This window comes from Canis lupus, chromosome Y (genome assembly GCF_048164855.1).
Source record: "Canis lupus baileyi chromosome Y, mCanLup2.hap1, whole genome shotgun sequence".
Lineage (NCBI taxonomy): Eukaryota > Metazoa > Chordata > Mammalia > Carnivora > Canidae > Canis > Canis lupus.
In genome coordinates, this window is record NC_132877.1 from 5,542,874 (window position 1) to 5,570,187 (window position 27,314).

The 27,314-nt window shown below is 44.1% G+C and overlaps 1 protein-coding gene across 1 annotated transcript in view; it reads right to left on the reverse strand.

Annotated features, from left to right (window-relative positions):
- The window catches only part of LOC140629079 (anosmin-1-like), a 186,393-nt gene extending 160,408 nt beyond the window's left edge, over positions 1–25,985 (reverse strand). Inside the window, exon 1 of the mRNA XM_072818483.1 lies at positions 25,764–25,985. Within this exon, the coding sequence (XP_072674584.1) occupies positions 25,764–25,970 (207 nt within the window). The 5' untranslated portion in view covers positions 25,971–25,985. The remainder of the gene's footprint in view (positions 1–25,763) is intronic.
- Positions 25,986–27,314: the final 1,329 nt, after the last annotated feature.

A 27,314-nucleotide genomic window follows, 5' to 3' on the forward strand; every position in this document is an offset into this window, starting at 1 on the left:
TACCTGACAGGATGTAAGCAAGCAATATGGCACAGTAGATGAAGCTGTGTCACATGATTACTGATATATGAACAAAAGGAGTCACCAAATGCAAATAAACACATTAAGAAATCACCAAACCTCCCAGGCCAGATAGAAGGTATTAGAAAACAACAGGATATTAGTGAGACCAAATGATTCTTTTTTTATCAAAGACCATCAATGGGGCACCTGGGTGGCTCAGTCGGTTAAGCGTCTGCCTTTGGTTTGGGTCATGATCTCAGGGTCCTAGGGTGGAGACCCACTCGGGTTCCCTGCTCAGTGGGAAGTGTGCTTCCCACTCTCCCTTTAGCCCTCTCCCCACTCATGCTTGCTCTCTCTCTCTCTCAAATAAATAAAAGCTTAAAAAAAATCATTGAGTCTGTATCATGATTTTGTTATAATTTTTTTTATTTCTTAATGTTGCATAAAAATGGATGTTTCACCCGTGACTTCTTAGATTCATTAAAATCTCCTCTATAGACTTATGCTGGCTCTCTATCAAGCCCCTTTCTTCTCTATACCAACACAATTTGATAGTAACTCTTTTGGGGGCTGGGCTGCCCCTGCTTTCCCTAATCTGCATTCAGGAAATGATTAGTGAATGACTTCTTAAACTGATGTTATATGTTATAGAGAGTGAGTGGTTATAAGGAGGGGGGTATTTACAGCAGCAATATGGAGGTCTACCCAGACCACAAAAAAATAAACTCAATGTGAGTTTCGATGACCTCTAACATGGAATGTGCGCACAGAACTTCTAGTGACATGAATTGTGATGGAAAGTGCTTCTTGCTCTATTTGTTTTTCTCAATGAAATTGGAACTGAGGTAATTTTCCAAAAGAAGTGAGATGATGAGTAGGGGGTGGGGTTTGGAAGGGAGCAATGAACATCTGGTTTAGTTGCTAAAGGAATGTGGGAGTTGAAGCAAGTTGAACTCTCCTGGCAGGACTGGTGGATGGTACAGACATATATCTAAGGTTGAGAGCTATGGGGATTCATAGTAACACCATTCCATGATTGTGTGATTTTCTTTAAAAAAAAAAAAATTATTTGAGAGAGAGAGAGAGAAAGAGAGAGAGCGCACATTAGCAGGAAGAGGGGCAGAGGAACAAGCAGACTCCCTACCAAACACAGAGCCTGAGGCAGAGCCTTATCCCAGGACAACCCAGGGATCATGACCTGAGCCAAAGTCAGATGTCCAACTGACTGAGCCACCCAGGTGCCCCAGATTGTACGACTTTCTCTAGCACTACCCACCACTGAAATGACACATCCAAGTAGGCAGCCTTAGGGATTGATGGATTCAGAGTTAGAAATCTATAGCCAGAGAATCCCAAAGAGATAATAAATAAATAAATAAATAAATAAATAAATAAATAAATAAATAAAGCCACTAACAAAAACAAAAATTCTTACAAAGATGCATCATGGATTCTAGATAAGACTTCACAGGAAATTAAAAGAGGACTAGCCAGTGTAACAGTGCTTCCAAAACTGATGGTTCAAAGAATCACCTGGGGAATCAGTTAGACAATGAGGTTCTCCGCAGGAAGGACTCAGTAGATCTAGATCTGACCCTGGAATCTCTAGACACAGATGCCCCCAAATGTTTCTTATAATGTAACACATGTGGTAAACACCAGGACAACAGAGTGCCTGAACTTTGAGAGATTACGGAATGAAAGTCTAGTGATGAAAGATACACAGCAGTTGTAGAACAGAACAGTTGTAGAAAGCAAATAAAAGCATGAAAATGCTAAGTGTTTATGGTCAGAGTGGGAAAATAAAGTTTAAAATATGTAAAGGAGAAGAGTTCGGGTGGATGATACATCCCTGGTGTGCCAATAGCTGGGACTGTTTCGACCCCAAAGGGAGAATCTTGTTACACAAAAGAGAAATTGTCTGTAGCGAATCCTGTCAGGCACTACCCAGGTATCTCCACGCGCCCATGGCTAAAATGCACTTTCCTACTGAGAGTGTTGAGTGCTGACAGTTCATAGGTAAACTCTGCCTCTCCCCACCTGGAAACTGTACCTGGTTGAAGAGAGGCTACCAACCTACACCACACTCCAGGGAGAAGCCCATATCGAGTGACCAGTCAGTGCTGTGGTACAAAGGCCCAACCTCCTCGTCCCTGTCAGAACAACCTCCAAGGCATCCCCCGCTCCAGATCACACTGTGGTAGCCACTTGGGGCTGTGGCTGCAAATGCATGACAGCCCAACTCCTGCCCCATGCTAGTCCTTTAGGGGCTGATCCGGGAACATCACCCAATCAAGCCTGAGCTCAGATCTCAGAAGCTTAGAATATGCTCCACGAATAACACAATGTGTGAAAACTAATCACCTTCCCATATATGTCCATCAGGAAAGAAAGGGTTTTCTCTAATTAAGAGGCTTTTGGAAGAAGCCAAGTTACAATAAAGCCAAGTAGATATGAAGCATATTACTTGAAAAAGGTGAGGGTGTTGAAGAAATGAACCATGCGGTGGCAGGGCAGAAGCATTGCACAGAAGTGAGCCCTTCCAGTGGAGAAGATGAAGGTGGAACAGGAAACAGCAGGTGAGCTACTGAACATTCTTGCCCAAAAACAGATCTCATTAAGTCCCCACAAATTCTTCCTCAGTGGGCCAAGCTAGCTTAGGATGTGTGACAACTTCATTTCAGGTCGATACACTTTTCCCTAAACTAAGAGAATTGTATTCTCTTGAAAGTATTCACCAAAGAAAACCATAGCGTTGTTTCAATATGTTTTAACTTGTTATTGGCGGCTATTTTTCATTTGTGCATTTAAAAGCAACTCTGTTGTGAGGCTGTGAACCAAACAATTGAAAGAAACCACAGAAATCCTTTTAGTAAAAAAACATGTCAGCACCATTCCAAAATTCCTGTGAATAAGAATTAAAATCATTATCAAAGCAGGAAAAAATGCAAGAGCAATGTGGAAAAGCAATTTAAACACATAATTTTACACAATTCTTAATTACATCCTTTGCTACAGTACTCTGGAAAGACAATGATGGGACGCAAATTTACAATGCGCTCAAGTGTACTTGAACCTTTAGTGACCAGCAATGTTTAGGAGGCCTCTGGTCTTTTCTTTCCTTGATTGTTGCTGCTGCTGCTGCTGTGTTTTTATTGTAGGATGCTTTAAACATGAACAAAGTGGAAAGTTCATCAAGGGAAATTCTAGCAAAATTCAAAGCCACATAAGCTCTCTGAATTACATCAGGCTTCAACGCTGTCCTACCTGGTAGTGTGCATATGCTGCCCTTACTCATAGCAACTGAAAACTCATTATTACATCAGATGTTTTGAGGGAGAACTCTGACTTCTCCACAGGTAAACGGCTGAACCATGTAGAAGGATTCCAGGCCTCTCTGAGACCTTCTACATTATGACTAATGGTCACCTCTACGCCAAGCATTTGCATCGGTGGGCACAGCTGTCAATTCCTCTCTGTCAAAGTAGAAGATCAATCCAAACATGGCCACGCCTGTTCTCTAAACACAACCAGGACAAGAAAAGGGACTCCAAATGTGTTTCTAAATACCCACTCAAAATGTTTGTAAACTGTATACCATGTAATTACAAATCAGATGATACCATATAATTACAAATCACTGACGATCTTTGAGGGTCATTTAATCCATCTTCTTGCTGAAAAAAAAGACAAATCTAACTCGTTAATGACATGTAATTGTCTTATAATACAAGGAACTTTCCAAGGGAAAGAGTTTCAGCATCTCGGTGACATGTTACACTGTTCTGAGTTTTCCATCCTTGAACCCCTACTAAAACCTCTCAAATGCATGAAGAGTAAAGGAGTGAGGAGTTTAAAGTTCAGACTTTCTGCTTGCTAATACCCTATTCTCTAATTAACAAAATCCTCTCATCTCTCTCTCCAAAACATTTATAATACCTAAAAAAAAAAAAAAAAAAGTCAAAACTGGATGGGGCAACACAGGATCCACCTCGTGTGAGTATGAAGAAGGAAGACCACATAGACATTATCAAGTTCCATAATACTCAGAGTGGTAGGACCAAGATGATGATGTAAACAACCCACATCTTGGAAGTGAATGTGATATGGGGAATTTTTCTGAAAAATGCTCACCAATGTATGAGGAGAAAGAAAGTACAGAATGGGTTGGGAAAGAGGATCTAAGCATCCAATGATAGCACTAAACCCCAAAACTACCCCACCCAGGACTCTCTGGACACACAGGGCCATTCATCATCGTAGATTTGAATGGTATGTGAAAGCCATCAGCAACATTGGTAACACAAGATTCTGAGGAACATTTTAGGTCATTGTGAGAATTTTAGGAGTTAACAGAGACCAACGTTCTCCCTGTGTAGATCAAACCCAGGAAGGCTAAAAATGTGCAACACTTTGCTGATTCAAACAAATAAGAATATTCTAACAGAAAGCATGCCTAATGTGGAGTCACAAGAACCTATTTCACATTCCAGGTCACATCATAAATAGCAAGCTTTCAAAAAAATCAATTTCTTCTTTTCTAAAGTGATGAGTGTTTTTGTAGATGGTCACGGAGATGTTTATGAAGACCATTTGTGATCATCTGAAGTCAAAGTGGTAGTCTAGCTGGCAAGATGCAAAGTCCATCAAAATGAACGATTTACACAAAAGTGGGGACTGTTAATAATTTAGAAGGTCTCGGGGAGGTCTAGAGTCCTGGGTGGCTCATGTAAGTAACTATGGAGAAGTCAGAATTCTAAGAACCCTCAAGTTTTGATATAATAAGAAAGAAAATGGTTTTCTCAATTGCTTATGAGGAAGATCAATCTTATGAATTTCTACATTATTTCGTTGTTTCAGGTCTTTCCAAAGACACAATATCCTCATAAATTATAAAATCAGTACAGGTCTTCAATGCAGTGCTGCACTAAATTAAACTCATTACCCATCACCCCCCTTTTGGGGAACATGAAAATCCAGTAACACTGAATACTATTTCTTTTGAGTTCCTGCCCCAATGCCAGTGTGGGATGGAGTGTGGGTTTCCCCCACACACCACTGAGTTCTCAGACACCAGCTGGGTGTTGGAGAATTAAATCAATTCTGACACTGTCCACTCAGAGCTAGCATCAGATTCCACAGGTAAAGGGCTCAGTCCTCCAAGTCCAGATTATTACCTGTGCTTCTGACCATCATGCTAAAGACTAAGTTTCCAAAAACCCCTTCCTTGGGTTTGATTAGTTTTCTAGAGCAGCTCACAGAACTCAGAGAAACATTTTACCAGATGACTGTCTTTTAATAAAAGGTTGTAATTCAGGAACAACCAGATAGAAGACATACTTAGGGCAAGGTATGGGGAAAGGAGATGGATCTTTCATGTCCTCTCCAGGCTCTTCACCTCCATGTGTTCACAAACTCAGAAGCTCTCTAAACTCTCCTCTTTGGGGTTTTTCCGGAGGCTTCATTACATAGGTATGATTGATTAAACCATTGGCCACTGGTGACTGATTCAATCTTCAGCACCTCTCCCCTTCCTGGATGTAGGGGGAGGGTTGAAAGTTCCAACTCTCTATTCACAGGATGGTGCCACTAGCAACTGGCCCCCATCCTTACTTTACTTAAGGGCTTTCCAACAGTCACTTCATTAACAAAACAGAAAATACCTCTATCACTCCTGTCACAGGAAATTTCAAGGGTTTGGAGCCAGGAACCAGTGGATGAAGACCAAACAGATGAGAAATATAGTTTGGTCACCTGAACTACCAAATATACATAAATAAATAAATCACAATGCCACACTATTCTTAATATTATTTAAAATTCAAAATGAAATATAGTGACTATAAGTTTCCTAGGGCTGCTACGACAAAGTACCACAAACTAGGTGGTTTAGACAACAGAAATTGACTGTCATAATTCTAGAGTCTAGAGATCTTTAATCAAGATGTCGATATGGCCATGTTCTCGTTGAAGGCTCGGTGGAGGGGGAGGGATCCATTCCATGCCTTTCTTAACTTCCCACATTTCCTTGGCTTATGGGAGCCAGTCTAATCTTCATGGGCCTCTACTCATGGCCTCACATCTATGCACGTCTGTGTCCAAGTTTCCCCTTTTTATAAGGACCCAGTGACATTGCATTGAGGGCTCACCCTGCTCAGTCAGATATGACCTCATCTTGACTGATTCTATCTGCAGCAATTCTTTTTACTAATAAGGTCATTTTCTGAGGTACTGAAGATTAGATCATCAACTTACGGATTTGGGAAGTAAGAGGACACAATTCAAACCATACCAGTGACAAAAATAAATTAAAGCCATGGGGCAAATGCTATGTTGTTTGAACCACACCCCAACCTGCACCTCAGTTGAGAATCCCTGACTTAGTATTTTCATGCACATTTCCCACGGGCTTCAAAAATTACTATCAGTGTTTACTCTTTAACTTTGGACTCCCTGCCACAGGCATATGTCAGAGCACAGTGTCTCACTCTGATCCATCTGTCTCTCCATCTTGCTGACAACAACTTGTCCCTTGTCTGTCTTTACATAAAGTACTTAATTCTTAGAGCATATGTTTGCATCATAAGGTAGCATTTGTTGGGGATCCCTGGGTGGCTCAGCGGTTTGGTGCCTGCCTTCGGCCCAGGGCATGATCCCAGGGCGTGATCCTGGAGACCCGGGATCGGGTCCCGAGTCAGGCTTCCTGCATGGAGCCTGCTTCTGCCTCTCTCTCTCTCTCTCTCTCTGTCTGTATGTGTCTCTCATGAATAAATAGATTAAAAATCTTTAAAAAAAAAAAAAAAGGTAGCATTTGTTAAGCATAATGCAGACTGTTTTGGATCAAACAGTCCAGGTCCACTTAAGTAAGTGTGGAACAAGCACACATTCACAATGAGATGGTTCTCGCCCAAGGTAATAAGCCTATTCTTAACCATGTTTTTTCTACTGTCCATACCCTCAACTTTATGTCCTTTACTTCCTTTCAAAATTGGACCCTGACTACTTACCAACTATCCTCTTTAAGTCTCCCCTTAAGGATTCTTCATCCTAGACCTGCATCCCTGAACACATATGGTCAGAGGAGGCATTAATGGCCTCCTTCCCCCATCAACAAATTAGAACCATAACCTAGGTTTCAAAAGAGAAAGCAGCCAACAGCTATTCCAACCCTCTCCCTTATATAGTAAAACTGAGTGTGTCCTCAATAACATTTCTACCAAGGGAGCCACCTCTGACTCTTCATAGGATCATAAGCTAGACCTTAATAAAGTCAATATAACCTTGGATGAAGGAAGGCAGATGAGAAGAATGAAGGGGCCAAGAGTCCAAGAATGGAAGGGCTGAATGTGAGAACCTGGCACATCTTATTGAGCAGAGAGAGCCACTAGAGAGAAACCTAGTGCATGGAGAAGTCTATAGCCATGGTTCTCAAAGTGAGGCCACTGGCTGGAAGCTTGTCCGACATGCAAATTCTACGGTCTCACTCCAAACCTGCAGAATCAGAAATTCTGGAGGCAGGTACAGTAAGCTGTGTGCTGAAAGCTCTGCCGGGTGATTGTGACCTTCACTAAAGCTGCAGAACCTCAATGGGAAGGGAAAATAATTCATCTTAGTTTGCTACCCATGATTCCAAGAAATATCACTCCAAATGCTTCTTTCTTTTTCTCCCCAAGTTTGCTAAGTAAATGGAGTACTTCATCCAGCTTTTAGGTGTCTCACAGCTTTCCAGTTACTGAAAAAGACAACATTCTGCATCCTACAACAAACTGACCTTTGGATATGTGTGTACACAGACACGTGTACAATTTTAAATCAGGTCAAGTCTGTGTCTGCACAGATTGCTCAAGGTGATGACATCCAACACAGATGTGGCCAGTTGGCCTCCAGTCCTGTTTGGCCTCACCTCCATCTATGGGCATCTTCATAGGAAGCAACTCTAGGAAGAAGTTATTTATTGCTCAGGAGAATAGGACAAAAAGAAAGAGGAGTTTAAAGGTACTCTCAAGTCTCCCTACTATTTTTCAAAATAGATGCTTGACAGCTGTGAAGCTTGACAGGTGTGATCTGTTGTTCTTAATAAGCAGTTCCCACAAGGAACATTACTGCCTGGTTTCTGGCATGTTGACCAGGAGAGGATTAATTTTAAGTTATCAAGCTAATTACTCACAAGTATTAACAGCAGCCAGAGAGAAGATGTTTCCAGATAGCAGGAGTTGCATTCTATTGCTATTACAACTAGAACCATTTGAAAATTTCTACTTGCACAAACATACAACGCCTCATAAAAGAGAATGATTTTTTTTCCATTTGCATTCCTACAGAAGAGTTTATTGACATGTTTTAGAATACATTAAGTCCCAGAAGTACTTACTCTAATACTAAAGCAAAATCTACCACCTTGATATACACTTATAGGCCGGAAGATTCAGGATTTAGTTTAGTCAACTTTAATTTGTAGTGGGGAAAATCTAAGCAGAGAGAAAAAAATACTAGAACTACATGTTTTTCCCATTCTAATTGACTTTAAGTCAGATTTTTGTCACATTGTTTACTTGTGATATATGCTTTTTCATTGTGCTAACTTATGTGTTATTCATTAGAGAGTGCAGAATAATTAATCAAACTAAAATAAAGCACCTTGTAGTCAATTATATTCTGACTTATATGATATTCTAAGCCATTCATCATGATTCTGGGTTATTTTAATATGAACTTCAAAAGATAGCATGCTTTAATGAGAGACCACTTGAGAAAACATGATGAATTAAATGTGATACAAGAGGAAGAGCAATAACCCCAAGAAAACGCTGCATTTTGAAAAAAAAAAAAAAAAAAAAAAATCAATTCCAAGAAAAATGTGTTATCTGCAGAATTTTAAGCACCCAGCATCTGGGAAGTCAGGGATGTTTTCATATTAGAATAGATGACCTAGAATTCAATGCTCTTTTCTCCTAACACAATACTTATCCAGGATTTCAAATTTCAATTAAAAATTCTACTGAATCTATTCTTATGGATCATAAGGGAATAGGAAATCTGTAACCAATGAACGCATATAAGACATCTGAATTTCATTCTTTATCCACAGAAGTAAGCACTCTTAAACAAATTTCAAAGGGTAAGCTTTTGCAATTAAAAAATTAAATTTAAAAATTTTAAATTTTTAATTTAAAAATTTAAAAATAAATCTTAATTTTTTAGAGCAGTTTTAGGTTCATACTAAAATTACAAGAAAGGTGCAGAGATTTCCCATACATCCTCTGCCCCCTGCACAGCCTCCCTCATTATTAATAACACCCCCACCAGAGGATCCACCATTACAATATCATGTAAGTGCTTTCACTGCCCTAAATCCTCTGTGCTCACCCAATTCCTTCTTCTTACCCCAACCTGACAAACACTTATCTGTTCATTGTCTCCTGAATTTTGCTTTTTCAAGAATGTCACATAGTTGGAATCATTGTGTATTAAGTCTTTTCAGATTGGCTTGTCACTTAATAATAGGCATTTAAGTTTCCTCCATGTCTTTTTGTGGCTTAGCAGCTCATTACTTTTTTAGTGATGAATCATATTCCATTGTCTGGATGGTCCACAGTTTATTTCTCCATTTACCTACTGAAGGCATTCTGTTTGCTTCCAAATTTTGGTAATTATGAATAAAGGTGTATAAACATCCATGCACAAGTTTTTATAAATAGAAATCTTCAATTCATTTGGGTAAATACCTAGGAGCTCAATTGCTGGATCAAATGAGTGTGTTTAGTGTTGTGCTAAAAAATTAAATTTGACAAAGTAAATGTAAAGATCTAATTGGCTTTATTAAGCAATTCATGAACCTAAGCAGCATCCCACCTGGTAAGAGAGATGCTCTGAGGTATCACACAAAATGGAAGGTTTTCATAGGAAAAGGGTAGAGCAGGAAGTTATTATGGAAGGAGAAGAAAGGATAATTACATCCTCCTTTTGTGGGGAAGGGAATAGGAGAGTTTTTATCATGTAGATTACCTCACTAGAGCTGATGAGGAAATTTCAGGTCCTCTATTAAAAGCTCACAGTCCTGGGATACATTGAAATTGTAATTAAGTCTTGGTTTGCTGTCCTGGAAGGCAAATGATTCCCTTTTTGGGCTTGCTGTTTCTTATGTTTTTGTTTTTGTTTGTTGTTGTTTTTTTTTTTAACATAAATGGCCAAGCTGTCCTCCAAAGTGGCTGCACCATTTTGCATTCCTTCCAGCAGCAAATGAGAATTTCTGTTGCTCCACATCCTCACCAGTGTTTGCTGCTGTCCAAATTCCAGATCTGGGTCATTCTGACAGGCGTGGAGTGGTATCTCATCCTGGTTTTAATGTGTGTTTTCCCAATGACATATGACACGGGGCTTCTTTTCACATGCTTGTTTGCTACCTGTATACTTTCCTCTGGTGAAGTGTCTGTTGAGGTCTTCAGCCTCAGGTTGTTAAAATTACTTCCTTTTTTATTTTTTTTGCTCACAGACCAGACTATGAGGTGTCAAGGATCGAGGGTACACATGTTCATTTTTGAGGCCCCAAATTTTCAGCACCAGGCACTCTCATTCGGTGCCTAACTCATCTAAACCACAATAGCCAAGACTTCTGGGGAGCTACCTCATGAGAAGTTCTGCTCTGGTTCAACTCCATCGTAGTGTAGCGTGGTGAATCAGTTCTACCCATTCACTGCCACCATGTTCTAAGTGAGGAAATTTGAGCAAATAGCAGGGAAATGGTCTGAAAGAAAGTTCAGAGACAGAACCTCTTAAAAAAAAAAAAAAAAAAAAAAAAAAGGCCGTTTACTTGTGAAGAAGTTCCAAGAAAGTCAGACTTTAGGACAAGCTCACAAAATTAAAAAATTTTTAATTAGCGGGTATTTGAAGGAAAAGATGCAACATGACCAACTTCAGTCTGCTCATGACTGGAAAATAAGCCCCACGTTTTCTTAAAGGATCACATCCACAAATGCTAGGTTATATTCTCAGAATCGGGTTTTTTTTTTTTTTTTTTAATCGTAAGTAGTTAACATACAGTGCAATATTGGTTTCTGGAGTGAAATTCAGTGTAGAATCAGCGTTATTAAAGATGCAACTGTTACTTTTCAAAAGAATGTCTGCCATTGAATGGAAGCAAAGCATTTTTTTTCTAATTGCATTTCATAAAAACAAGTGTCTTTTCTAAATTCTCAAATGGAGACATCAATGAACACCTTTCCAACTCCCAAATTATAAGGGAAACAGAACATGGTTAATGCAATCAAATTGTTAGTTTCTGCATTAGAGTTTAATCCTTCAAACAGGGCACATGAATGTGTGATAAAAGATTCATGTATACATACATGTATGTGTGTGTTTAGGTATAGATACCCATATTTAGCTACAGATACTGAACTAGAGACACACAAATTAAGAGAAATGTAAAGCAGAAAGAGTTAAAATTACACCAGTGACTTTCAACAGGAGTGATTTTTGCCCTGTGGCATGTATTGATTCCAGTGTTTGGAGATATACCTATATAGATTTTTTTTTCATGACTCAGGTGGGAGGGATATTACTGGCCCCCGGTGGGTAAACACAAGAAAGGGTATGTACTAAACTTCTAAAATGCACAAAACAGCCCCACAACAAAGAATGATTCTCCCCAAAATATCAATAGCGTCAGGATTGAGAAACCTTAAACTAGGCACATATGGAAATACACATACAGACACATGTATGCAAATAAAAACTTTTTAAAAAGATTTTTAAGTAATCTCTACACCCAACGCGAAGCTAAAATTTACAACCCTAAGATCAAGAGTCACGCATGTTCTACCAACTGAGCCAGCCAGGCACCCCTAAAATAATATTTTAGCCCTAATTTCATATAACTGTTCAAAACAGGAGTCTCCTGTTTTGTTTTGTTTTTATGAAATTGTGGAGTAAATAATGGGACTAGGCTATACAAATCTTGCCCTACTAAAAATGTGTTAAAGGATATTATACAAGTCCACGGCTCCTGAATAACAGAAGGATCAAAATACAAATGGAAGTCTGTTGTAAAATAGTCTCACCTCTAAATATGTTATCCTACGATCAGAGTGATATTTAACAAGTGAATACATTCTGTCCAGAATTTTTTTAATTTCTCTGCAGCTGTGAGGACATGATCTCATAATCCCGGATACAAAAATGTGGACACAACAACAACACAGGAAAGATGTTCCCTACTTTCTTTCAGATTCTGGCCCAATGGGAAAATAACTTCCCAGATGTAGGCCATTTCTGGAATGATGAGCAAATGAGTTTGGCTGTACTGCTTTCAAAATGGTACAGCCAAGTGTCAAAATAAAAAGAGGGGAGGGAAACAGAAAGAGAGATTGCATTTCTATTCAAAGAAGTGCTGGAGGGAGATCCACCAAATCTCTGCTGAGGGCCCACTCTGGCCCAGGAAAGAAGAAAGGAACTGTAGGGTACATAAGTTAGACTATAAGGGCAATGTTCTTGGTTCCAATGAGCTGCAAGAGCCCAAAACATGGAAGAGAAAATAGGAAACAAAATGCCCACTTTCAAACAATGACTGCTTTCAACCTACCTCCAAGTTTTTCTCCTTCTTTCAGAAAGTAATGAGGAGCATCTAGGTAGCACAGTTGGTTAGGTATCCGACTTGGTTTCAGCTGGGATAGTGGGATTGAGCCCTGCATCAGGATCCAGGCCAGGTGCAGAGTCTGCTTGAGATTCTCTCTCTCTGCCTCTACCCTGCCCCCACCACAAATGCTTGCTTGGTGTCTCAAATAAATAAATAATTCTGTTTTAAAAAAAGGAATCAGTAACTTCTGTGTAAACTTGGCATTCTTATCATTAACAGACTTCAACTCTAGAAAGCAAGCCCCAAGTTTGTGCTATGATGCAATCTCTAATTTTCCCTTTTCTTGAGTCACCTATATAGCAGGCCTGTCAGGCAAGACTGGTTTTCAACCCAGGGGCCTGGCCACCACCGGATCTCCACACGGCTGGGGTGGTCTTCTTCATAAGAGGTTGTTCCTCTATCGTGCGTAAGACACTGCCCACTGGGGGAAACGGCCATCAAGCAAGGGATGCCAACTAAAAATAAGCAGCTTGCTGTGAAGAATAGGTGGAGGGAATCTGAGTTAACTCAAAAAGAAACTGTGTGGAGGTTTGTCGGAAAACATTTCCACATCTCTAAATGTGGGGCATATTATTATTATTTTTAAAGATTTTATTTATTTATTCATAAGAGACACAGAGAGAGAGGCAGGCAGAGACAGAGGCAGAGGGAGAGGCAGGTTCCATGCAGGGAGCCCGATGTGGGACTCGATCTTGGGACCGTGGGATCATGCCCTTAGCCGAAGGCAGATGCTCAACCGCTGAGCCACCCAGGCGTCCCGTTATTATTATTATTATTCCCTCATGATTGTAGAGGGTCTTGGTATTTGCATCCTGCAAGGATCTGCTCCTGCTGGAAAGCAAGCTAATGGCCCTGAAATGCCAAGTTCCTTGGCATTTTTGGTTTCTTAGAACAGCACTTGGGAAACTGGCCCTGGGCACAGGACAACATATTAATATAAGGTGCGTACCCTCTTTTAAATCTCTCCTGGCAGTTTACATTTGCATGTCCCTTTGTCAATCTTTGCCGTCCACAAAGTGTAACAGTATACATTTCGAAGGAGTGCCATTACTTCCAGTTGTGTAGGCATTTAAACACGGGAGCACAGACATTTATTTAAGTCTAAAAAGGGCTGTCTCTCTCAATTATGTGTTACCAGAAAATTAAACAAGAGTCGATTCACTTACATTGCATGAACCACTTACACTAACCCAACAGGAACACAGTGAATAGGTAAAATCACCTTTAACCTCAAAGCGTTATTTTTGTTTGCATTTAGACTTTCTTAACTGTTTCAGCCTTTCTTTTAGAGGAGCTGTCAGTAAGTAACCTCCCAACTAAGAATGTAACCCATCTGGTTTGTTTTTAGATAAGCACGTCACTTGCATTAGAGGGAGTGAGGAACACCAAAAATAATTTCATGTGTTTCAAACATATGAATTATTAATGCATTATAATATTATAGTGGTTTGAAAAAAGGTGTAAAAATAAGGAAAAAGACATCTCTGAAGTTCATAAGTAAATGATGTCCCAACATTTCTCTGGTCCCACGCGCTGGTGTGATTAATGACATTTTTGGAAAGTGACGAATTACTTTGCAAAATTAATGTTTCTTGTTTCATTAAAGGGACTCTTTTATATTTTATTTTTAGACTCATACTATGATCACTTCTTTGGACATAACAGACATTAAGTATGAAAATTTTAAAACCATCAGTGATGATTAGATAGTAAATTAAGGGAAACATGCATTTTGATTTAATTTTTTTTTTAATTTTTATTTATTTATGATAGTCACAGAGAGAGAGAGAGAGGCAGAGACATAGGCAGAGGGAGAAGCAGGCTCCATGCACCGGGAGCCCGATGTGGGATTCGATCCCGGGTCTCCAGGATCGCGCCCTGGGCCAAAGGCAGGCGCCAAACCGCTGCGCCACCCAGGGATCCCGGGAAACATGCATTTTGAGATCCTGTGCATACCAAGTAGGAAAATGCACTTCCCAAAGATAAAGATTTGGATCACCATACATTATACGATTTAAGTGCTAACAACTTATTCACCTTACCTTTCAAAGAAAGAAGGCAATATGAAAAACAAAATTATCTATTTCTGAGGTCACAGTAACATAATATTTTCTCCAGTTGACAGGATATTAATAACTTGGACAGTAAAAAACTTATTAAGTGATAAATGTTATAATTTAAAACAAAAATGTAAATACAATGTGATTTTAAAGGTTTTTGTTTTTGTTTTTGTTTTTTTTAGTTCTTTTTTTAGTTTTCTTCCTTCCCTCTTGATAGGCTATTCTCAGATTACCCTCAGGATAGATTTGAGCACTTGGTGTATGAAAGAACCCCAATTTGTCACCATGTTCTTTTCATGTGCAGCCCTCCTCACTGTCCAATTTTTATATCTTACACAGATGCTGGAAAGGATCATAAAGTATAAACATACTCCCAGAACCAAAACAAATGGAAAGAGAGCAAGCACAGAAGGCACACTGAGTTCTTGAGAGTAGCTGTCACATACATATGAGCTACAATTACCACTTGCGAATACTCCAAATGTACCCCACCACCATACAGAAGTGCAATGGCAGCCAAGAAGCAAGAGCAAGGCTGAAGTCCCAAGACTTCTGTTACTCTCAGAGAGCAAACCAGCCTCCACCACATTAAGGAGCCTGGCCATTCCCAAAACATTTCTGCAAGGATCACAGTAATACTCTGCTGTGACAAGTGAAAGTGGTGGTGGACAGAAACAAAATCCATTTCTAGAAGAAAAACAACTCTTCATCTAAGAAACTATGATTGTGCATTAAACCATCATGTATGAAGATTTTAAGATTTTTTTTTACATTTTTAAAAATTTAAATTCAATTTGCCAGCATATAGTATAACAGCCAGTGTTCATCCCATCAAGTGCCCTCCTCAGTGTTCCTCACCCAGTGACCCCATCCCCCAACCCACCTCCCCTTCCACAACCCTTTGTTCATTTCCCAGAGTTAGGAGTCTCTCATGGTTTGTCTCCCTCTCTAATTTTTTCCACTCAGGTCTCCTCCTTTCCCTTATAATCCCTTTTACTGTTTCTTCTATTCCCGATTTGAGTGAAACCATATGATGATTGTCCTCCTCCGATGGACTTACTTGACTCAGCATAATACCCTCCAGTTCCATCCACTGTTTCCATTTGTCAAAACAAATGGTGAGTATTCGTCTCTTCTGATGGCTGAGTCATATTCCATTGTGTATATAGACCACATCTTCTTTATCCATTCATCTGTCAAAGGACATTGTGGCTCCTTCCAGTTTGGCTATTGAGGACATTGATGCTATGAACATTGGGGTGCACGTGTCCTGGCGTTTCACTACATCAGTACCTTTGGGGTAAATACTCAGTAGTGCAATTGCTGGGTCGTAAAGATTTTCTTTATTTATTCATGAGAGACACAGAGAGAGAAGCAGAGACATACGCAGAGGAAGAAGCAGGCTCCCCATAGGGAGCCCAATGCGGGACTCAATCCCAGAACCCCAGAATCACGCCCTGAGCCCAAGGGAGATGCTCAACCGCTGAGCCACCCAGGTGTCCCATCATAAAGGAAGATTTTAAATAATGTGCGATTATAATAGTTTCTTTCTTCACTTGAAAATTCTTTACAACTGTTTGCTTCAACATTTCTCTCTCTCTCTAGCAGACAATAAAGTTTATGAGGGTAGGAAGTACATCTCACTTATGCTAGGTCCCCTAGAACCTAAGATATTTGAAAGATGACTATGTTTGACAGATTTTTATTGGTTGGAAGAAATATTTGGATGGTTAAATGGACAAGAGATGGGTGTAGATGGGCTGGTATTTTTTAAGGCTTTTTCTATCATTCCATTAATCTTCCAATTATCCACAACTGTTCCACTCTGTGATACAGCGGTACCTCCAGAGCCAATGAGAAATGTAGCAATATTTCCCCTAAATACTCCATGATTCTCAATTACATTACAGTTGATATTTCCACTCTGTCTTCTCTCACTGTTAACATCCTGAGAAGCAGGGTCATTTAGTATAAATATTTGGGAATATGACAATTAGTGCTTGAGGTTCTGCTATAAAGCCTTGGTTACCTCACTTCCAGACCTTCAATTTCCTTATCTGTAAAAGAAAAATAACACTCCTGACCTCACAGAGTTGCTGTGGAGGTCAAACAGATATTTTATGTGAAACTACTTTGTCAACACCAAGACACTATAAAATGCAATGCTAAATACATTTTAACCTGTGGCTCAGTAGTTCAGGAGAGTTTCTTACTTTGGGTCCACCCCAAGTTCAGACCAGGGTCCTGTTATAAGCATGATGGCAAGGAGATGGAATGGGCAGCCTCCTTCCACCTTCTTATGCTCATCTGGGGGGCTCTTTCTTAGGGGTGCTGGCAAGATCTCCATAAAGATCAAATGAAGAGCAGCAGAGCTGCCAGTAGTGTAGCCTATGGCTCAACCAGAGCAGCAAGAACCAGCAAGAAGAGCTGTACACACACCTCTAAGTGTAATGGCCTGCGCATGTTTTTAACCTGATCTGTAGAACAAAGGACGTGAGCTTTGTTACAGCTCCCAGGGACAAGTTCTAAACCCTGGCTGCTAGCTGAGGGCCTGTCACCCTATCAGGTCCATTACGGACACTTAGAGTCCCCAACAGACAGACCAAAGTCCACATTTACTCATGTTGGTTGCTCTGGATTAGAATAACCCAATATCTGAGGTTCAGCTCAACTGTCACCTGGACACTCTCCTCAATAGGGATAAGCTCCTTCCTCAGAGATCTTACACCAATAACTATCCTTGCAGTCATGTGTGGACCAAAGCTGTCTGTTTACAAGTCTTAGCCCCTACTAGACAGTAAGATCCTCATGAGCAGGGATCTTACAATCTCATCTTTGAAACTACTGCAACCCATCCTGTTCAATATTAGCTGAAATAAATGGAACTTTTTTTTTTAAGGGAGAAACAAAATGAGCATCTACATAGTCTGTTATTTACATTAAAATGAGCCACAACACTGTTCCCATATTCCTTTCTTTACTTAATTACTATCAAGAATTACTACTTTTTAAAAAGATTTTATTAATTTATCTAACAGAAAGACTTAGCAAGAGAGAGAGCATGAGCAGGGAGAGAGAGAAGCAGACTCCTGGCCAAGCAGGGAGCCCTACATGGGGCTCAATCCCAGGACCAGGGATCATGACCCGAGCCAAAGGCAGATGCTTAACCGACTAAGCCACCCAGGCACCCGAAGGATTACTACTTTCATCCAACCTTCTCCACCACCAGGAAAAATGCCTCCACTCACCGTGTGGAACCAATGCTTCCACTCACCATATGAAATCTAAGGATATAGAGCCTATTCTGGGTCCTGGGGGATGTGGTTCCCTGGTTGCTCACTGAGTAAATCCAAAGTTGGTAAATAGCTGCACTAATTGGTCCTGCTTTTCATCTTCCTAGACCTGCAGGGGGTACTGTGGTTAACAATGTTCCCTTACCCCACTGATCGTCCAACAGCCACGTAACTATTTCAAGCTTGCTTAAACAGTGCGTACACTTCACATGGCCAATGAGGGAGCATGATGCGCTTACCTATCAGGCTCAAGATTTGAAATCTTTGTACCGAAATCATCAGGAGACATAAACTAAATGCAAATAACAAAATGTTCCGACTCTAAGTGCTTCTTCATTTAGAAGGTTTTTTTTTTTTACCTTGTGTAAAATCTCAAGATTGTTTTTTTAAAGGGGTAGTGGGAAAAAGTCTGAGCTGAGAGTTGTGAAAGCTGGTTCTCTTTCCCTGCTTCTATCTACCATCTGTATGTGCTTGAATGAGTCATTTCTAAAAGCACCAAGTTGTGCAATCTTAAAAACAATTGTATAGAGTTCGATCAGGTATCTCTGAAGGTAGGTGTCTGAGATCGGGTGCCCTCAAAGCAGAGGCTGCAAAGGGGCTTCCTGCATATGTGATAAATTGGGGGAAGCCAAGAGAGAGAAGGAAGCAGGAGAACGAGCGAGGCAGGGAAGGGATCTCAGCTGGAGGCCCGCGGAAGCCTGCTCCCAGGCAATGCTCTGGAGCACAAACTGCACCCAAGAGTTATTCCAGCAGGGAGCTAGCCTCCCATAGCTGCCAGCACAGAGACCATGGCAAGATTCGCCCCCAAGGAGGGAGGAGGGTTGTTGCCTTGCTGGCAAGATGATGCCCATGGGCAGAAGGCTGTGCTCTAAGCGAGGAGCAGCTGGAAGCCATTAGCAGCTGAGACAGGAGCTGGGGGTTAGGGAGGTGAGGGACAGAAGGTCACCAAAAGCATCTACTGAGAAGGAATAGGCGTCTATGACCCAGTTCCAATATTTCAGAGAATCCAGAAGAAGTTACACATTCTCCTAAGATGATGGTACACGGTTAACTAAGAGGTCAGGAAGCGGCTTTATCAGTCTGCTCCGTAATGCGGGCGACCTCCTGCTGATCTGAAGCTTGAAAGAGTTAGGGGTATCTTTGATTAATGTAAAGAGGAAAAACTAGGTCATACTTAATAAATGCCATATGCTGACTGACTACACACTTCCACAACACGGAGTCCAGAATAAGTGAAACAGAAATGTGCGAGGCAGCCAGCGCTGGAACGTGAAAGGTCTGGAGCTCAACAGGTCTTCCAAAGTAAGTCCTGCAGTGCTCCGCACCAGGGCATGGCGATGGGGCACTGGCCATCTTCCGGCTCCCGTTTTTCATATGTAAAATGTATTTTGATAATATCAATATATTGCACTGATTGTTGTCCCAAGCCCCCACCTTCAAAATTGTGTGAGAGAATTCTATAAAGCATTGCCAAGTGATGCAAAAGAACCTCTCCATGTCTGAACTAATACAAGCTGAGCCCACTAACCCTTTCATAAGTTTCTCTAACCCTACAGTTGCTTTAAAGGTTTTTTTATTTTTCATTTTTAATTGATCTCTACACCCATCGTGGGGCTCAAACTCACAACCCTGAGATCAAGAGTCACAGGCTCTACCCACTGCGCCAGCTAGGTGCCCCCTAACCCTACTTTTATACCCAGTCACAGAAACATACAAGGACAGGTTATACAATGCAATCTGGTGAACCCATTTCAAAGAAAAAATAACCTCCTAATTTGTGATTCAGTTTTTTATGTGGAAACACACCAACATTAACTTTTAAGTCTAAGTTAGGCCCTCAACCACATTCACGCATATAGGATATTGTATGAAATACGTACAAACATATATAAATATATACAATATAAACATATATAAAAGCATATATATGCGTCTTTAATGACATAGTACACAAAGGAATGAACAAGTTAATAAGTGTTTTTTAATGTGTTTCTAAAATGTTCTACAATACAAGAAGATCGACTTTTACATCACATTCAAGAGAAACACTACATTAAAAAAACACAAAACCTGGGCCATCTGAGTGGCTCAGTGGTTAAGCGTCTGCCTTCGCCTCAGGTCACAATCCCCAGGGCCCTGGGATCTAGGCCTGCATTAGGCTCCCCTCAGAGAGCCTGCTTCTCCCTCTGCCTCTCTGTGTCTCTCATGAATAAATAAATAAAATATTTTTAAAAAAAATTAAAAAACACAAAAATTTGCCATGAATAGCTTCCTGTTTAGTTTTGGTTAAGTTCAGAAATTCTTAGAAACACAGCCAGAGACCCAGGGACTCAGACCAGGAAATAGAAGGGCCAAAGCTGAGAATGGCTTTCCTTCTGGAGACTCTCTAAATGCCTGGCCATTCTGGCGTGTAACTTCAACTCACTGCAGGGCAAAGTGACACACCAGGGCTGGGTATATTCACCACAAAAGTGCTCCTCCAAATGTTAGTGAGCCTAGGGCTGATTCGTGGCAGCTAAGGGTTTTTGATGCCCTAATTGTTTATTTACTTTTTCTTGGAGGAGAAGCTGGTCCTCTAAGTAGAATGAGCTAATCACCAGCTTAGTTCTCCCTTCTGCCAAAACAAACAGCTTCCAATTACTGCTAGGAAAAGCTTCTGATCTCTCTAATCAGCTACCTAAGCGAGCCTATCAGTGGTACTTTATAGGGTGAATAATGTCCCATTAAACAAGAATCTCTTACCACTAATAAAATTCTAGACCCATGGGGCCAAGGCTGCCAGCAACCTGCTACTTATCTTCCAACACGAAGGTCCACTGTTTCCCCAAGCAGGGCCGAGTTCTGGCAAAGAAACAGACACACTCCCCCCTCCTCTGCTGCACATGGGCTACTATTTGTTCCCAAGTCCTATTCTCTAGAGCACGGAAAGCGCAGGTTCTAAGTCTTCTAATACTTAGTGAAATGACTCTATCGTTAAGGCTCTGAGACTGAGCTCCATGCTTGCCATAATGCACAGGACCAAGGGAGACAACAGTGGGCTCCTCTAGGAATATCCCAACTAGCATAAGAGAGGGAGTCACTCTTAAGTTAAATGAGATTCGCTGAAGAGGAATTTATTTCAGACACAGTCTTCCCTCCTTTCCTTCTTCTTTAATATCCTAAGGAAGTTGAAAAAACAAGTGTAGAGTTTCTTTCCAAGTGAACGCTGGTCAACATCATAAGCTCTGATGCTGTGGAAAACTCTAGGAAGAACCTCCATGGCAAGTGGGCTTAAGCCTTCCCAAGTGTTCTGCACCTTTGAAAGACAAAAACCCACACCAGGGCCGCTTCCTGGACATATGATCAATGCATGTGGTCCATGCTCAAAGGGACAGTACCTGGGGCTTAATGCTCTGGGGTCACCATATTGAAATCTCAGTGTTTTTATCCTGAGTTCATGTTTCATATGAGAAGTCTGATGGAATACTGGAGCTTGTTCTGGAGGTTTGGAGCCTCAGATCACACATGATCCTGCCTCCCACTGTTCCTTCACTTCCTCAGGAAAAGTTCTCAACTACCCACTCCTTTGCCCCTGGCACCCCAGTCTTCACCCAGCTTCTCCCTTCCTACTTCTTGCCCCAAAATGACTGTCACACTCTGGGCCCTGCAGGGACATGGACAAAGGTCCAAGGAGGGTTGATGCATGCAAGAGCCACAGCATCCCAGAATACAGTGGTGGCTGCCCTCAACTCATGCCGGAAGCAACACCATGTGTTTGGTGGGTGGGCAGCCAGAGTCCAAGACTTTCAGGGAGCAAGCCCATCCCTGGTACAGGTATGTACTTGCATCCAGTAAGGAGGCTGCAGTAGACTTGGCAGTTGCCACTGGCTGTCATTTGAACAGTAGAGGAGAAAGAGAGAGACCCCTGGCTCAACTTTCTGAGGACAACATCTAAAACAAAGTACAATGCAATGGTCTAGAAGCTTGCAGAAGAGAGTACCAAGCAAGTGTTATGGCTGAGCAAGCATGTATGCATCTGGCACTCTCCAGGCATGAGCCAGGAAATACAAAGTGTGAAATGCTGGTGATTCTGCATACAAGTGAAATGCTCTGAAGTTTGCACGTAAAACCGGCACTGAATAATATAAAGATGAAGTGCAAAATCCATACCAAAAACTTAATTTTTAAATTTTCCTTTACTGAGAACAGCACGGAATAGCAAATCTGAAGCACCATGACAAATGGAAAGAGCCACAGAAGAAGGAAAAGCACCTTTAACTCTTTTTTTTTCTTGCTATTTGAAAGAATGGACTATACATTTTCATTTTGCACTGAGTCCCAAGAATTATTAGGTAGTTAGTCTTGAAGTAAATGAACCAATTAACCAATAAAACTCAAAAATAAGAACAAAACCAAAAACCGGTAGCCACTGTCATTCGGGACCCAACTCCACTGTCTATTAGTTGTGTGAGTAACCTATGTTCTCAGCATCTCTGTTTGCTTATCAATTAGGAAACAAATAGTACCTTCCTTATATGGCTGCTGTGGGGTTCAATGAAACAGGACTTGTAGGACACCTAGTACAGAGGCTGTACTTACTAATCTTCCAATCAGTGTTTGCTCCGTTGCTACCATCACTTTCATTATCCCCAACATGGTCTATGATCTCCACCTTGCCAGGTAGGTACCTCTGTCCCATGGGAGGCTGGAAGTTCAAGAAGGTGGTCTGCCCCAGCTACCCATCTACAAAGTGGCAAAGCTGATGCAGAGCACACCTGCCTGGCTGCAAAGCCCACATCCCTGCTCCATACCCCACAGCCCAGATCTCATCTTTGTTCCACAGACAGAAGATGTCCTTCCCTACTGTCTCTGTTCGTGGGATTTTAACAACATTGTGTATATGATATGGGCAAACTTGAAATGGCAATGTGCCAAATGCCCTGCACGCAGAGCCAGGAATGGATATCCTGTGAGGTGCTAACTTGTACTGTTTCTTTTCATGAATGAGGCCAGCATTTAGTAGCAACCTGATGCAGTTCACCCACCTATCTCCCTTTAGTATGAAATTCTGAAGTTTTCCATGTCAGGGGCTGTGCCAAATATTTCAGGAATTCCCCCATCACCACTGCCATCCCCATGCATTAGTATTGAGTCCCTTGGGACCCAGTTGATGGCTGCACAGTGGACAGGTGAAGCCTGCCCAGCACTGCAGAAGCAAAGGCACCAGGTGGGCACCATCTATCTACCTGTATCCCTACAGCCTCATCACTGCAGGGCTGGGAGGCTAGAGAGCATGTGGAATTGGGACAGAGACAATTAGGTTCCACCTGCCTCTGCAGACCTGCTACTCTAGGGCACTGCCCCTAGCGGCTTCAAGTCTCCATCTACACCACGAGCGCGTAGGTTGGGGTCTCCATAGCTGAGCCCTGGCCGCTGTCACACCTAAGAATCTGCACACTTCGCTAGCCTCAAGGATGGAGATAAGCCTTCTTCCATCCTTAAAAAGATGCCTAAAACAGTGTAAAAGAAGTTGAAAATGGCCACCTGCTCCAGAAACAGCCTTCTGCTTGGGCTCATTTGCACCAGGGGGTGGGGTGACCCTGATAGAAGGGGCTCTTCCACAGGCTTCCTCCAGCCTTGGCCTTTGCTGTTAATAGATACCACGTGCCCAGCAAGGAGCTGGCAGCAGCCTGACTCCTCCATCATCTCCCAATTATTTAACAAGGGGGAGGGACAGGGAGGCTGGAGGATTTAGAAGGAGAGTGTGTTGCTGCCTTTTCAAATCTTAAGAAAGCATAATCCCTGCAATTTAGGTAAATCAGATAGGCATTACCAGGTTAGGGTTAAACCTCCACGAATGGCTGGGCCATTGATGGCAAAAACAGCAGTTATTAAGTCCTAACAGTAATTTGCAGCGTATCCCACCCCAGCTAATTAAAATGTAATCAGGGTTGTCTGGCAATGTGTACTCTGTCAGCAGTTTTTCTTCCGAAGAGAAATCATGCCAGGAGACCACAAGAAAAGCCTTTCATGGGAATTGCCTTGATCTAAACTGCTTCTTTAGCCGCTTAAACTGTAAAACAAATAAATTACAGCAACTGACAATTCAATTAGAAAGAAAAAGAAGAGAGAGAAAGAAGAGAAGAAAGGAAGAAGAGATACTCTTTCTCTCCAGCAATGGGTTGCTCTGTTGGGTTTTGTCGTGGATTCAACAATAGTGTAGCATCTTCTCAGGAGAGTGACTTGCAGGGCAGGGCAGGGCAGGGCAGGGGCGGCGGTTTTGAAACCTGGTGGCTGGGGAGGAGCCCTCTCCAGGATGTCCGCGTAATTTCAGTTCAGGACGGCAGCACTCGCTTTCCCCCTTCCCGGAGGAATCCGGAGGACCGCAGAGGGTGCCCGTTTCTCCGAAGCCCACTAACGTGTTGCTTCCTTGAGAACGCGCGCTCAGGCACACGCAAACTCGGCGGGCTGGGGCAGTTTCTGAAGACCCCGACTTTGAGTCCTGGTGCCCCTGGGCGCCAGGTTTCATTAGCTCTAAGGCCAGGATGAACACCCCGAAGGCTACAGGGAGGGTCTGTCGCTACAGTCGCCTCCTCTCACAGCTCAGTTCCCAGGGCCCCTGGGAAAGCCCCTTTAACCTGCCCAGGCTGGAGGGGCGTCCAGTTTAGTTCTAAGGTCAAAGGGCTTATCTTAAGAACCTGCCAAAGAGTCCTGGGTCCCCATCTAGCCTCCGCAGTTTTCCCTGCGGCCAGAAGTGAGTTAGCGTCTTGGAACAGGTGAGCCGCTAAGCATAGAGGCGAGAGGGCCAGGTAGAGAACGATGGCACTCGAGAGAAATAAGGCGTCTGCGTGGACGATTTCAGAGACCCGCTGGGAAAGGCAACCGGCCGCGCCTCCGCAGAATCCGCAAGCCGCGTGAATGCGTCCCCGGCATCGCGGGTTCCCACGCCAGACCCGCGGGGAGCCTGGCCGCTGAGCTCCCCTCAACCGGGCCGGTAATCCACAGGCTCCGCGTGTGCGTCCCCCTAAACCTCCTCGGTTCACACACACGCTCTCCCACCTGCAAGCTGCAAGGACCAACTCGGGCTGGGGCGGGGGGGGGGGGGGTCACTGACCCCAGGGCGCTTGTCGGAGCATCCATCCACACACGGCCCTGTAAGCCCCGATCCCTGCATCCGTTCCCTGACTGTCCACACCATCCACTGAGTAGACCTACAGGCTCCGGGGCTCCGAGCTGGGGCGCGCACAGCTACCAGCAGCCCCCTCCCCAACGCACACGTTCTGGAAGACACCACTTGGCCCCAGGACCCGCCTGGGGCTCCGAGGGTGCGCCGCTTGCTCCGGGCCCGCCGAACGCGAAAGCGCCGCTCAGCAGAGACAAAGGTGTCGGCCGCGGGCACCTGCGGGGCTGGGCGGGTGGCGCGGGTCCCGGGGCGCAGCTGGGCGCGCCTCGCCGGCCTCGCTCTCCGTGCTGGCGGCACCCGGGACCTTGCGGGGCGTCCCGCGCGCGGAAGTCCGGGGAAAGTAACACGCGCACAGCCGCGCGCCGGCACCCGCAGAGCCGGCCCGCCTCGGCCCGGAGGGCGAGCGCCCCGCGTTCCCGCTGCGGGGGGCAGTTACGGAAAGATGCTGCGGGTTTCCTTTTCCTCCCGGGAGCAAGGGGGCGGCCGGAACGGAGGGGTTCGAGCGCCCCGGCTGCAAAACGCACGCGGCAGGAAAGCGGGACCCGCCGGCCAAGCCGGGCGAGAAGTTTGGGCGCGCGGCCCCGCGGCCCCGGGGGCGGCGGTTCCCGTACCTGGAAGTGCTGGAAGAAGGCGGAGATGCGCGTGATCTGCAAGCTCAGGCACCTGGAGGCGCAGCGGGCGCGCTGGACGCTCCCGGCCGACAGGGACTCGTCCAGCCGCCGAGCGGCCGCCGCGCCGGGGCCGGCAGCCAGGCAGCCCCCGGAGGCCGCCAGCCAGAGGCAGAGGCTCAGGGCCGCGCCGGGCGCCCCGGGCACCATGGCTGCGGGTCGGGGGCGCGGCGCCGGGCGCTGGCCGAGGCTCCCAGCTCCGCGCCGGGGCCGCACTGCCGGGAACCTCGCGGCCGCCGCAACTCCGCTGGAAAGTTCAATCATTCAACTCCAGCCCCGCGCCCGCCGCGCCAACCTCCTCCCCGCCGGCCTCGGGGGCGGGGTGAGGGTGACAGGCGGCCGCGCCATTGGCTGCAAGGAAAGTGAGTGACAGGGGGGCCGGCCGAGGGCCGTGGGCAGGTCCGAGGGGCCGCGAGCCCCCGCGCTGCAAGGCAGGGCGGCGCCCGCCGGTCCCCTCGGGGCGCCCCACTCTGGGTGGCCGGTCTCCCACGCTGGCGCCCCCACAGTCCGCATCCGCCCCCCGCCCCGCCATCCAGGTAAAGCTCAGGTGTGAGCGAGCCCGGGCCTGGCATGTAGGTGCCCTCTTGGAAAGGAGGGCCTCGGGGCCCCCAAGGGCGTCCCACCTGCCCACCCACGGAAGGCCGCAGCGCCTGCACGTCGTAGGCTTCCTCCCCGGGTGCAAGCTTCGCTCGTACTTTCGCATATTTTAATTGCCTTTTTTCCCAAGTAGTGGAAGGAGCTAAGGAACAACTGAAACGGTTATAAGACGAGTCAGAAGCCAGGCAAGCACATTTGACTGACATCTTCCTCCCTCCCTCCCGCCTTCCTTCCTTCCTCCTTCCGCCCTTCATTCCCTAATACTACCTGGAAACCGATCTGAGTACATGGCAGGTGACATTTCTTAGGTAGACACCCCTGGTTTCCCTGGGTGTCGGTTCTTCTGGTAAACATTAGTCTCCCAGGGTGAGTTACTCAAAACAGAAATCTTCCTCCAACTTTTCCCCTTGTATCTGCCCCAGGCCTCAAGATTCAGCCCCACCATCTCTTCCAATCTTATCCCATGCTCTCTGCCACCTATGTTCCCCGTCCCTAGAGGGGGCTGTGCCACGAAGGAGCTGTGGCAGCACCTGCAATACACCGCCCATAACAAAGGTGATGCTTCCCGGAGCTCCACTGGGAAGTGACAGCAAGGAGCTAGGAGGCCCGAGACAGAGCTGTGATCCTGAAGGCCGTGCCTGACGCAAGGGGTTATTTCTTTACCACAAAGACCCACGCACACTCATATTCGGGTGCTGACCACCTGATACTCCTGTGTCCTGACCTCTCCACATTCTCATACCCAATGGCACTTATGTGTTCCAAAACCTAGTAGCTCCACAAGCACACAGCCAAGCACAGCTAATGTCTAGATGCAATCAACCTGCCCGGAGATACATCACAAAGTGGGATTCTTCTTCACATAGAACTTAGGCTCCTTCCAATTTCCAACCCCTC